Source organism: Gigantopelta aegis, chromosome 6 (genome assembly GCF_016097555.1).
Source record: "Gigantopelta aegis isolate Gae_Host chromosome 6, Gae_host_genome, whole genome shotgun sequence".
Taxonomy (NCBI): Eukaryota; Metazoa; Mollusca; class Gastropoda; order Neomphalida; family Peltospiridae; genus Gigantopelta; species Gigantopelta aegis.
In genome coordinates this window covers 59,002,100-59,017,143 of record NC_054704.1, presented here as the reverse complement: position 1 = coordinate 59,017,143, position 15,044 = coordinate 59,002,100, and the positions used below count along the sequence as shown (strand labels likewise).

The following is a 15,044-nucleotide window of genomic DNA, read 5'->3' as shown; positions in this document are numbered from 1 at the left end:
ACCGTTATTATACCAATTGCGGATAAATAATGACCTGTTTTTAAAACGTGTGTTGTACCATATTGGCTCATTTACTATTTCGTCACAAGTTTCCATTTCTGTTTTTAGCACAAGATCTTTTCATGCATTCAATACATCATTCCAAAAAGGATTTTAAAACTTTTTATTTAAATAATCATCAACATTAGCTCCCATTTTACATATAGCTACATTATCCATATATTTATTTAAAAACCATTTCCATTTGCAGTCTGATTGAAAGTAGCGTCTTAACCATGACACTTTTAGAGCTTTAATAAATGTTAATGTTTCAATAATTTTTAACCCACCCTCTGAATAATATTTTGTAATAACTGAGCGTTTAATTCTATCTGGACCACCTTTCCATATCAATGAGAAAATCATTCTATTTATTTTTAATATATATTCATTAGGTGGATTTGGTAGACTGGTAAAAATATGAGTTAGTTTTGGCATAGCTATTGTTTTTACCACCGTTATCCTACCACATATAGTTCCGCATCTGCCACGCCACGGATTTAATAAAATATAAAAAATGTTTGTGATGCATATGGTTTGTAAATATTCTAGTAAGCCATTTTCATTTATGAGCATCATTTGTCAGTGAACTACATTTGAAAACTTTGTAAAAATGCAACTTTACCATGGAATTACCATTTGCAAGCACACTTCCTTATTGGCAATCTAATATTGAAGATTGTTCAGCGAAGCACAATATGCATTTTCATACAGGGACCCAACATTTTGTGGCCACCAACTTTTCTTCCTAAAACAATATCTCTTGTGTTCCCAAGTTTGCAATCAACTGCAACTGGTCAACTGTCTTCATCATTAAATAGAACATTTTCCGTGTCACAGCCAACTAATGATACTGTATTGCTTATTCCTTAGCTGGTCATATATAGCATGCGTTGATGTAACCCGGTTAAGACTGGCATATACTGTTTCCATATATGATTAGATATAATAATATTTCGTTCACTCCGATTATAATATTAGATAAAGCCTGCATATGCCTATACAAAGTACATGATCAAATGTCTGGGTATCATTCTGAACGGCACGAAGATGCCGTGTCTCAGTGTTGAACAGGACAAGACAAGTACATGTTACAAAATATGGCAGTTGTGAAATCAATATATTCAAACACGAATGAGGCTGACCACAGAATTGCGCTACATGCAAACTGTACTTCAGGATAGTGAACACAACGCATTATAATAAGCAGTGACGTTCTCGTATTGCTTCTATATTATTGTAATACGAGTATAGTTAGAGTAAAGAAAATACTTGTACGTCTCCTCACATGCAATGCAACAACATATTCCCGTCACACCTGGTCTAAGCCAGCATTTGCTATGTATGATCAGCTAAAGTGTATGTAGCATTGTAATATGATTTCTGTATCCTGTCTATAACTGGTCTTTTCTAGGGTCATGGGAAACACTAAGTATACTGCATAATAATGAAGAAAATTCAATAGGTTTAGTCGCTCCCAACCTGGGAACACAGGAAATATTGTTTTAGGAATACAAATGGTAGCTACCAGGTTTCTTGGGCCCTGCTCAGTAACGCTGACTGCGCATTGTTAAACAATATTCAGTGAAACATTGTTTATAAGAAGAGTGCCTTTGCAAAGAAATGGCAACCAGCTGAAGACACATGTACATGTAGACTACACTGATATCAGTTGACATAACGATAAACAGCATGCCCATGAATGAGGATTCCACCAAGTTTGATTTCAAGAAAACACTTAATGGGTAGGGTTTACCAAAACTAATGAAACAGATAGTAATTGATCCAAAATTGTTGAACAGCCTAGTGTGCACCAGGCGACCCTTTTTATATACACATGTACTTCAAAGTGCTAATGCCTTGACCGTGGACAACCTTGCATAGCAACAAGCAGATGTATCCAAGGGATGCGCCAGATTATTTTGTTGCATGTGATCCACCAACACGTTATGTCAGTTGAGTTAAAGTCTGTTTTGTTCAACAACATCACTGGAGCACATTGATTTAAAATCATTGGCTATTGGATGTCAAACACTTGGTAATTTTAACATATATTCTTAAGAGAGAAAACCCGCTGATTTTTTTCATTAGTAGCAAGGGATCTTTTATATGCACCATCCCATAACCTTTGATATACCAGTCGTGGTGCACTGGCTGGAACGAGAAATAGTCCAATGAGCCCACCGATCGATCCCAAACCGAACGCGCATCAGCCGAGCGCTTTACCGCTGGGCTACGTCCGACCTCGTCAGTTGAGAAGGAATATGATGAGAGTAGCATGTACTAGGTATTATGTACAACACATTGAGGTCAGTTGAGAAGGAATCTTATGAGAGTAGCATGTACTAGGTATTATGTACAACACATTGAGGTCAGTTGAGAAGGAATATGATGAGAGTAGCATGTACTTGGTATTATGTACAACATATTGAGGTCGTTTTGTGAACAGCCCTCAAGGCTTTTTGTAGTGGAGTTTTACTAAACACTCATTCATTCATTCATGCATGCATTAATTAATTAATCAATTAATCAATTCATTAATTCATTCATTCATTCATTCATTCATTAATTCATTCATTCATTCATTCATACACTCATTCATTCATTCATTCATTCAAACATACACTCACTCATTCATTAATTCATCCATTCGTGTATCTATTCAGGTTATAGTGGTTAGGTGTTTGTGGATAATGATAGGTGTATAATTACCACAACGCTTTTTTTACTAGGGAACCACTGGTCAATAGTATGACATATGTCTGTATCTTGATCTATTATTTTATACAATTATTTACAAGTTGTAGTTATATTTTAGTTTAATACTTAGCAACAATCTAAAACTAACATTTGACATAAAATCAGTTTTTTCTAAGTCATGTTACAAATATTTTTAGATTTTCATGGCTTAATTACCGTCCTTTTAGTCAGCCATTAGTCTGTATAGTATCTGACAGTATTCGAAGCAATTTTAATGAATTCACTGAGTCCATAGACACATATTTTTAACACCAAGATCACATTTCTAAGTGCTGTATTTCTGAGGATATACAGTTTTCATGATGACTAGCGTCCATTTTAAAAAACGGCCGCCATCTTGTTCGCACCAACTTTAAAAAATGCAACTTATATTTTTATAAAATCCACACGCTAGAGATTAAATTCAGACACAGTGACAAATGTTATACTTCCGGCCCCTGTTACTAAAAAAACTAAAGCTCTTTTTCAGCACCTGCTTCAGGACTGGATGGTATTACTAGTGCTATATGCTGTTACAGTCTTATAATTGCATCATCGATCACCGGTTACTCCTGGTTTGCACCAACCCATCAACTTTCGATTACACAATCGGTTAAAATTATATGAATATGAAGTTTTATTTTTTTAATTATAAGGATTACCGGGATAGACTATACTATACATGTACTAATTTTACCTTTAAAAACTATGTAATATTGTTTTCCTCCATGCACACATAACAAACCAATCCCAACATATTAACATTTTCCTTGACAAAATCGATTTTAGAATTTCAGAAGAGCTAAACCAATCAATTGTCGATTATAATCAATCACTACTTTCGAGATATTGAACATACATCATTTCACACCACACCACACACAAACATACATCATATCACACCACACCATCACACACACACACACACACACACACACACACACACACACACACATACACACACACACACACACACACACACATACATACACACACACACACAAACGAACAAACATCATTTCACACATCACATACACAGAAACAAACATCATTTCACACATCACAGACATACACACATCACATACATTCAAACATCATTTCACACACCACATACACACAAAGAAGCATCATTTCACACACACACATGCACACACACACACACACACACACACACACACATCACATACAGACAGACATCGTTTAACACACCACACACACACCATACATTATTTCACACTCCACATACACACAGACATCATTTCACACACGAAATACATCATTTCATAAACCATAAACACAAACATACATAATTTCACACACCACATACACACATAAACATACATCATTTCACGCATCACACACAGAAACATACAACATTTCACACACACACACACACACACACACACACACACACACACACACACACACATCACATACAAACATACATCATTTAACACACCACACACACAACATACATTATTTCACACTCCACATACACACAAACATCGTTTCACACACCACACACACAGAAACATACATCATTTCACACTGCACATACATACACACAAACATACATCATTTCACATCCCAGATACACACAAATAAACATCATTCAACAAACATGACATACATCATTTCACACACAACATACACACAAACATATCATTTCACACTCCACACACACAAAGAAACATTTCACACACCCAAACATATCATTTCACACACCATATACACAGAAACATACATCATTTCACACTCCACATACACACAAAGAAACATTTCACATTCCACACACACACACACACTAAAACATATCATTTCACACTCCACATATACACAAACATCATTTCACTCACCACATACACACAAACAAACATACCACGCTGTCATACATTTTCGATAAAGACAATACTTATACTAAGTTTCAGAAATATTATATAAAAAATCTAGAAGACATACTTTTAAATTTTCAATGTTAAATTTTTATTTAAATTTAATAACAATTCCCAAATTCAAAATTTCAAAAATATATCTCTATTTGGTTTTGAAGACTGCCCGAGACAACCACAGTACTAAGTTTCAGAACAATCCAATCAAAGCTCAAGGAGATTATAAACCTTTAAATTTTTAATATTAATTTTTTATTTAATATTTTTAATTCGATAAAAAGTCAAAAAGTCCCGAATTCAAAAATATATCTCTGTTAGTTTGTGAAGACTGCCTCTTAGAATATATATACTAATCTTCAGAACTATCCAATTAAAAATCTAGAAGATAGATTTTTAAATATTCAATGTCAAATTTCTATTGAAAATGTTTGAATTTAAAGTGACAGACACTAGTTTGTAAACGCTACGGAATATCTCTCACATTTAGAGTCGTTTTTGATAACTGAAATCAGACATTACTTAAATTGTTTTGCTTAGATTGTCCATTTCCGTACATGCGAAATGTTTCTGGTCATCCGGGTGTTTCTAATACCTCAAAATACATTTTTCAAAATTTCAAAGAAAAACCCACACTTACCTCTCAGAAGTAATTGTTTTGGAGACAAGTTCTAGTCTACCTTTTAATGGTATTTCTCCCAGTTTAGCGTCAAAGACTGTTGTTTCACTCTATTATAACTTTATCCAAATATGTTACGGGTTTGTAGATTATCCAAACATAGTGTCCATATCCATGAAAAAAGAATTAGAATAAACGAATGATTTTGAACTAAGTTTACCGGCCAAGATTGCAGCCACTGTAACAATGTATTACAAAACATGGCTGCAATCTTGGTTGTCGTTGTATCAAGTAACTGAAACGCTACTTCATTTTATTTTCTAATGTATATATTTTCGTACGCACGATATTATTTGGAAGCAAAATCCGGTTTGGACTACAACAAACATGAGGACGACCAGAAACACATTGCATACACGGACACTGTTATTCAGAACAATAAAATGTATCTAATAATATACGCTTTTATTTGTTAAAGAGGCTCTTTTAGTCAGAAACATATTAACAAAGGCACAAACTCCGGGAATCTCTTTAAAGACAGCAAACAATATTTTTGGCAAAAAACAAGAAGAAGAAAAAAGAAGAAAATAGAATTAGAATAAACGAATGATTTTGAACTAAGTTTACCGGCCTCGGTGGCGTCGTGGCAGGCCATCGGTCTACAGGCTGGTAGGTATTGGGTTCGGATCCCAGTCGAGGCATGGGATTTTTAATCGAGATACCGACTCCAAACCCATATGTATGTATGTATGTATATGTATGTATATGTATGTATATGTATGTATATGTATGTATATGTATGTATGTATGTATATGTATGTATATGTATGTATGTATGTATGTATGTATGTATATGTATGTATATGTATGTATGTATGTATGTATGTATGTATGTATGTATGTATGTATATGTATGTATGTATGTATGTATATGTATGTATGTATGTATGTGTATGTATGTGTATGGATGTAAATGTTTGTGTGTGTGTACCTCAGTGTACGTACGTGTATGTGTATCTTTGTCTGTGTGGCATATGGATGCAGATATCAGTATTAAATCTCTGTTACCGGCCTCGGTGGCGTCGTGGTTAGGCCGTCGGTCTACAGGCTGGTAGGTACTGGGTTCGAATCCCAGTCGAGGCATGGGATTTTTAATCGAGATATCGACTCCAAACCCTGAGTGAGTGCTCCGCAAGGCTCAATGGGTAGGTGTAAACCACTTGCACCGACGAGTGATCCATAACTGGTTCAACAAAGGCTATGGGTTGTGCTATCCTGCCTGTGGGAAGCGCAAATAGAAGATCCCTTGCTGCCTGTCGTAAAAAGAGTAGCCTATGTGGCGATAGCGGGTTTCCTCTAAAAACAGTGTCAGAATGACCATATGTTTGACGTCCAATAGCCGATGATAAGATAAAAAATCAATGTGCTCTAGCGGCGTCGTTAAATAAAACAAACTTTACTTTTTTGAACTAAGTTTCTGAAGTTTTATAAATTATATATGCCTATTTATTATTTTCTGTAATAAAGATGGTAAAGGATAAACTTAAGATATATTTTGAATGTACCTTTTTATAGTGATTATGTCATGCTACATCTGTCTATGATCAGCACCCATCAATGCGGACTAGCCCTGCGCTTTCGATATTAAATTTTATTGAACATGAATTAAAATGACATTACTCGAGACAATAAAATACAATAGTGATAATCAAGTTTTACTTCAACTGAAACAAAGGTTAAAATTGCATTATACGTGTTAAAATAGGTAATAGTTTCATTGTGGGGGTTTTTACAACCTCAAAACATATTTTGAACAAACGTTTAGATATTACTCTCCCCATCCCAACTTTGAATAAAACAAAATATGAAAGTATGAAAAACTAAACCAACACGTTATTTCAGTCACGAATTTTCCTGGCATGGTAGCTATTGGAACCAATATGCCATCGTCATAGATGTTCTCGGAAATAATGACAGCAAAAACAACATTTTAATTGTCATTCCCCTTTCATCATTATATAGTAGGATTGATCCCCTGCGAGTGCTGTTCCTCAATGTGGTGCAAGGGGGTAGCAACATTCGTGTGTCTCTTTTGGAGGTTTTTTCCGAAAGCATTTTTCAGTGATTTGTGTTTTTTCTTTATACTTAGCCAAAAAAGTTTAGCAATTTGGTAAATGTGCTCAAATAAAGAAAACTGGTGACTTACAAAATAAGATCAACCATTGGATTTAATTCAGACATCATTTGTCAGTATAGGTAACAGGAAATTTTCAGTACAAAATGAAATGTGTGATTGTCACGTTTGGGGTCCACACACGAAAATCTGAAAATTGTCAGTAACGTGTCTGAGCACATTGTGTGTGTGTGTGTGTGTGTGTGTGTGTGTGTGTGTGTGTGTGTTTGTGTGTGCGTGTGTATATGTATATGTATATGTATGTATATCTCCCTCTCTCTCTCTCTCTCTCTCTCTCTCTCTCTCTCTCTCTCTCTCTCTCTCTCTCTCTCTCTCTCTCTCTCTCTCTCTCTCTCTCTCTCTCTCTCTCTCTGTGTGTGTGTGTGTGTGTGTGGTGTTTACTGGAATGTCATTTATTACTGCGCGGTTGTTTTGATAGCAATATTATGATAGGATTGAAACATTATCTCATATTAAAGGAACATTCCTGAGTGTGCTACATTGTAAAATGTTGCAGACTAATAAAATATTTCTATGATTAAACATATTAAATATATTTTTCTTGTTTAGAATATCAGTGTCTGTATATTCAACCCAAACTGGATTTTGTACGTACGAAAAAATGTTTTAGGAAATTAAATAAAATTTTCGCTAGTACAAATATTAGAACGAACACGTTTATTATTCAGCCACTAATATGTTATGCAGGGAAATATATTTGATATGAAATTACAATAGTTAAAAAGTCTCTGTTAATCGATAACATCTTAAAAATTGCAGGAAACTCAGGAATGTCCCTTTAAGCCATCAAATATTGAAATAAATCACAATCATCAAGACATGCGCCAGTACACAATTCACTAATATATATTCAAAATAAAACAACTTGTTAAATAAGCTCTTAATATACTGAAGGCCAAAAGAAACTTTACCATTTTCAATTTGGAATTTAAGACAAAATGAATTGTTTTTAAAAAGTAACTCAATCCAAAACACATAGCCCAAACAAACAATAATGTATGCAGAAAATTATACCCGCCCACTGCACGTTTTGGGTGGAACACACAGAAAAGTGAAAAACTCGTGCACTATGAACAACAGCAATTGCACGTGCAATAAGGGTATAAAAACGGTTTAGATGGCACGTCAGACATCCACACAGATAAAAAATAAAAAAAACCCATAGGAATGCCACGACTGACACCAGAACAACGCGAGAGAGCCCTGGGTATGATACAGATGGGAGCCACTCCTGCCCACATCGCCAGAACCTTCGGTTGTTCCCGTGTTACTGTTACAAACTTGATGCAACGCTACAGGCAAACAGGGCAGACATCAGACAGGCCAAGAACAGGCAGACCCAGGGTGACTTCGCCCCGTGATGACCGGTACTTGCGTACCTTGCATCTACGAAATCGCTTCGTGACAGTGACGTCATCAGCAATGAATGCCTTAGGTCACAGGGTTAGTAGACAGACAGTGGCCAGGCGACTCAGGACTCATGGAATAAGGGCTTACAGACCATATAGAGGACACTTACTGACACCACAACATCGTCGTTTGAGATTGACATGGGCTAGGACTGTACGACGTTGGCAGCGACGTGATTGGCTACGGGTTCTTTTCACTGATGAAAGCCGGTTCTGTTTGTTCAGAGTTGATGGAAGACAGCGTGTGTACCGCCATAGGGGAGAACGAGTGGCGTCTTCTTGCGTTTAGGAGGTCGTGCCATATGGTGGAGGGAGTGTCATGGTGTGGGGAGGTATCTGTGCACAGGAAAGGACACCATTGGGCATCGTTCACGGAAACTTGACAGCTCAAGGTTACAGGGATGACATTCTTCGTCCAACTGCAATACCATTTCTCCAACGGCAGCCACGTGGTGTAATTTTTCAGCAAGACAACGCCAGACCTCATACAGCCAGAATCGTACAGAACTTCCTTAGAGCCAACAACGTAAACGTATTGCCGTGGCCTGCACGCTCCCCAGACATGTCCCCCATAGAACACCTCTGGGATGTTTTGGATCATCTACCACACCCTCCAGCCAACCAACAGGCACTGATCCAGGCCCTTCAAGAAGAATGGCAACGCATCCCACGTGACCTCATGAGACGACTGATTTTTTCTATGCGTCGGAGAATTATAGCTTGTATTGGGGCAAGGGGTGGTCACACACGCTATTAATGTGACTTGTTATTGGACTTGAGTGATTGTCTGTATGCTTTGCATGTCGTCCATGAAGTTGAAAGCTCGATTTGTGTACACCACCTTGCTTTGGGAAAATGTGACGTCATTATCAGATGCTGAATGACACTCATTTTTAGTTATGTTAATGTTGACATATTGATCTAGTCAATATATTTTACCTCATGCGACTATATTTTGTTGTTTTTACACCAGAGTGATTTAAAACTATGGTAAAGTTTCTTTTGGCCTTCAGTATATATGGCATGGGTCTTTGCATCCCTGGATATAACACTTGAATACTTCAACCCTGGACACAGTCACTCTACATGTCTAAGCCAAAGGTAGCACTCAGGGTGGGCCATGCTCCAGTCTTGACTGGATATGGACTTGTAAAATTGTTTAGATTTGGATTTGGTTTTTCCATTTAAAATATCCCAGATTTGTTTGTTCAATAATTTTTAAAAACATCATCCGATTAATGTCTCTGGCAGTGTAATAATAATACTGTCATAAAATTGCTAAATGTTTCCTTAAAACATTCGGATTCATATACTATACAATATGTCATTAAAGGCAGGCCTGCTTTTATTTAAAGAAGAACCCACAAAACAATTAGTATACCACCAACTCAAATCCCATAGACGACAAAAATAACATATGTGGTTAAAACGCCTACCTACTGCGTGTCAATCGATACATATACACCACGGATATAAATACTACCACCCCTCACCCTTAAAGTAAATCAGAAATAATGGGGTTAAGCTGCTCATTTCAGAGATAACGGGTAGCATCTATAACTACTTTAGTTCTTCACAGAATTTGAATACTTTATTTTACAGTTACTCCATACATGTTTCAAAAATAAGTCTACTTGACACAGTGGTACAAGATGAAATAAAATTGCATACATGTTTTGCCCAGATGAAACTAATGTTTTTACAACAAACACACATTTATCGCCAATGACTTGTGGCATTAACTGCTCTGTCAGAAGGTGCACATCGAACTTTGACCCAACCGGAAGTTATTTGGTTTAGTACTACCTATAACAGTCTTCCTAGGTGGTCTTAAATCGAAGTAGTTCGACTTGGAGCGTCATACTTTTAGAACATATATTGCTCATAATGTTGTTTCGTTATAATTGTTTTAACACTTATAAATCGTCTTACTGCTATATTAATTTTATAAAACAAGCGATTAAAACAGTTGCAATGTTTAAAAATAATACTTTAAATGTATTGAAAATATTTCCACCGTGGTATTCTAGCAATCTGCTAACATGAAGAAGACGAAAACAACCGGCCTCAGTGGTGTAGTGGTTAAACGATCGAATTTAGGGCTGGTATCCCGGTACCAGCTCTAACCCACAGCGATTCTTAACGATTGAATGGGGAGGTGTAACGCCATTACACCGCTTTTCTTGTCACAGATCAGTAACAGATAATCACTAACCCGCTGTCCTGAACAGACAGCCCGATTAGCTGAGATGTGTCCCCAGGACAGCGTGCTTGAACATTAACTGGATATAAACATGAATGTTCAAAATTAATGATGAGGATGCGAAAAATCTAATAACGTGCCCCTGTCCTCAAAAGGGTCAGCTCACCTCCTCCGGACCCAGCCACCCATGGACCATAAATGAAAGGAAAACAAAGGCAAACGTATTTACCTGTACATATCAAGGCCACGCATGCGTCGCGTGGTTTTTCGTGGCCAGCAGGAGCTGCTGTGTTTGTAGACCGACTTGATGACGTGGCGATGCTCCTCCGACGCCGTTCCGATCAGTGACACAGCGTCTCTCACCAGGTCGTCCAGACATAGCGCCCTGTTCATCAAAAACACCAGCGTCCCCGGAACGTAATGCTCAATAATATCATTGTCCACTGAATAGGCATTTTCTGTGATAATCCAAGCAAACTCATGCTCGCCTAGACCGAGCTTTCTCGCTTGTTTAAATATCCTAGTCACCAAAGCCACACTGGCGTGAATGATAAATATCCTAGACGAGTTGCTACGTTGTGCTGCCAACACATTTTCTATATACTTACTGGAATTTCTAAACAAAGAAAAGCGAATCACATTTATATCCCACTTCTGCTCCTGCGTAAAAATCTGCAAGACGGCGTAAAATCCATCTTGGTACAACGTATCCTCAATGATTATAGTGAATTTGTACCAGAAGTTGACCGACATCATCCTGGCCAGACCCCGAGCTAGATGAGAGGTGGACGGTTTAAGTTGCATGTATAAGTTGTGGTGAATCTGCAGAAATAAAATGAAAGAGAACAATAAAATCTAGTTTATATTGCATATGTAAGTTGTGGTGTATCTTCACAAATACGGTCTAACAGAATGAAATCCAGATTAAATCACACACGCACACACACATGCACGCATGCACACACACACACGCGCGCACGCACGCACGCACGCACACACACACACACACACACACACATAAATATGTATTACCCATATGGGCAGTGAGATGCGGGTGAATATATTTTCTATCTTTTTCTAGGGAAAGATAGATTCTTTCTTGCCGACTGGACAGAGTTATCCAGCTTTCGCACGGTGCTAGAAAAATCTGTCTGACCCTATGGCTAGATAAATCTGTCCGACCCGAGGGCTAAACGATTACTACATACGCGTGACGTCATAACTTATGCTTTACGACGATTGACATCATAACTCATGGTTTTCAAAATTATGTTTGCTATTTCACGTTGTATCATTGTTTTAAAAATATTTAAACAAATTAATATTTTCAACTTCATATTTATTGGTAAGTTGAACATAACATATTTAAGGTGGACTATATTTTTCCGCGTATGATTAAATGAGATTTTACTACACAGCCCAGCTCTCATTGCAACAAATAATTCGGTTAACCTATTACAACCTTTACCTGACAATAGATTTAAAACAAAACAAAAGTTTCTTTGTGTTTAAGGACACAATGTTTTGTTAATCATCGGCTATTGAATGTGAAATTGAAAACTAAAAGTTGATTTTGTTTAACGACACCACTAGAGCACATTGATTTATTAAGCAAACATTTGATAATATTGACATAAGAGAGAAACCCGCTACATTGTTCTGTTAGAAGCAAGGGATCTTTTATATGCACCATCCTACAGACACGATTATAGCACATACCACGGTTTCTGATATACTAGTCGCGGTGCACTGGCTGGAACAAGAAATAGTCCAATGGGCCCACCGACGGGGAATTGAAAACCAAACAAAAATGTTTCTATAAAAAAGAAATTATTATTATTATTATTATTATTAATATTATTAAATAATAATAAAATTATATCCTCATTCATACAATGAATGTTAAAAGGAAAATAATGGCGTTGCGTTGGCATGCTTAGCAATATGATATCAAGTGTTCACCAGAAGCGTACATCACTGAATTAATTAATTATATGTCGAGCATATACCAAGTAGTGGAGCACTGATTGGAACCGAAAATAACCCAGTGGATTGAACACACCCCAGGCGAGCACGGGGCATTCTACCACTGAGTCATATCAGGATTCATCTCGCTCATCACAGATTTCACACCAGTCTGGTCACATATAGTGAAGTCACTTTATGATATATTTTCATATGTAAAAGGTCAGTATATGAAGGAATAAATAAATCATCAAGCTACTGAGCCACCTACACATATAGCCCAGTGCTCTTTACCGAGCGCCTCATTAATCATTGGCGTGACAGTGGTGAAGTGATTGCACCGTGTCCGTCCTATAGCGCCGTCATGTTGATTAACAAATGTTCATATTAAAACAATCATTCTCTTTATGGTGATTGAAAGAAGCACGCAAGCCTATAATCCGTAACAGGAATCCTGGGTACTACCACCGTCAATGAGAAGTCAGATGAAATTATTAAATCTCAAGTTGCATGAAGTAAACAAAATGAAGTGTCGAACTTCACGAATCAATCTACTTGCAGGGAATGCAGGAGTACCAAGTGATATCAGTCCAGGATCACTGTAGGATGCGACAGTCAAGAGTAATCGTTTGACACTGGAGACTCACTGTGGGATGTAACAGTCAGGTGTAACCGTTTGACACCGGAGACTCACTGTGGGATGCGACAGTCAAGGGTAATCGTTTGACACCGGAGACTCACTGTGGGATGCGACAGTCAAGGGTAATCGTTTGACACCGAAGACTCACTGTTGGATGCGACAGTCAAGGGTCATCGTTTGACACCGGAGACTCACTGTGGGATGCGACAGTCAAGGGTAATCGTTTGACACCGGAGACTCACTGTGAGATGCGACAGTCAGGTGTAACCGTTTGACACCGGAGACTCACTGTTGGATGTGACAGTCAGTTGTAACCGATTAACACCGGAGACTACCTGCACCGTGTAGTACTTGAATCACGGTGTAATACTGGTGTGAATGTATGTTTGTGACACTGTGATACTGGAGTCACAGTGTGATACTTGAATCACAGCGTGATACTTGAGTCACTGTGTGATACTTGAGTTACTGTGTGATACTTGAGTTACTATGTGGCACTTGAGTTACTGCGTGATACTTTAGTTACTGTGTGATACTTTAGTTACTGTGTGATACTTGAGTTATTGTGATACTTGAGTCACTGTCTGACACGTGAGTTACTTTGTGATACTAGAGTTACTGTGTGGTACTTTACTTACTCTGATACTTGAGTTATTGTGTGATACTTGAGTTTCTCTGATACATGAGTGACTGTCTGATATTTGACTGTGCGATAGTCACTGTGAGATACTGGAGTCATTGCCTAATGCTTGAGTTTCTGACTGATAGTCACTATGCAATACATAAGTCACTGTGTAATATTTGTGTCACCCTGTGATACTTGAGTTACCGTCTGATACTTGAGTCATCCTGTTATACTTGATGGACGGGACGTAGCCCAGTGGTACAGTGTTCGCTCAAAGCGCGGTCATTCTGGGATCGATCCCCGTCGGTGGGCCCATTGGGCTATTTCTCGTTCCAGCCAGTGCACCACGACTGGTACATCAAAGGCCGTGGTGTGTGCTATCCTGTCTATGGGATGGTGCATATTAAAGATCCCTTGCTGCTAATCGGAAAGAGTAGCCCATGAAGTGGGTTTCCACTCTCAATATCTGTGTGGTCTTTAACCATATGTCTGACGTCATATAACTGTAAATAAAATGTGTTGAGTGCGTCGTTAAATAAAACATGTCTTTCTGTCCTGTTATACCTGAGTTACGGTGTGATACATTAGTCACTGTGTAATACTGGAGTTCCTGTGTAATACTGGAGTGCCTGTGTAATACTGAAGTCACTGTGTAATACTGGAGTTCCTGCGTGATACTGGAGTTCCTGTGTAATACTGGAGTTCCTGTGTGATACTTGACTTCC

General features: G+C 37.7%; 1 protein-coding gene across 1 annotated transcript in view; it reads right to left on the bottom strand.

Annotated features, from left to right (window-relative positions):
* Positions 1-14,433, bottom strand: part of LOC121374648 (glutamate receptor ionotropic, NMDA 3A-like) — a 72,014-nt gene extending 57,581 nt beyond the window's left edge. Inside the window, exons 1-2 of the mRNA XM_041501756.1 lie at positions 14,341-14,433; positions 11,319-11,911 (exon numbers count right to left, since the gene is read on the bottom strand). Coding sequence (XP_041357690.1) covers positions 11,319-11,911; positions 14,341-14,433 — 686 coding nt within the window. The remainder of the gene's footprint in view (positions 1-11,318; positions 11,912-14,340) is intronic.
* Positions 14,434-15,044: the final 611 nt, after the last annotated feature.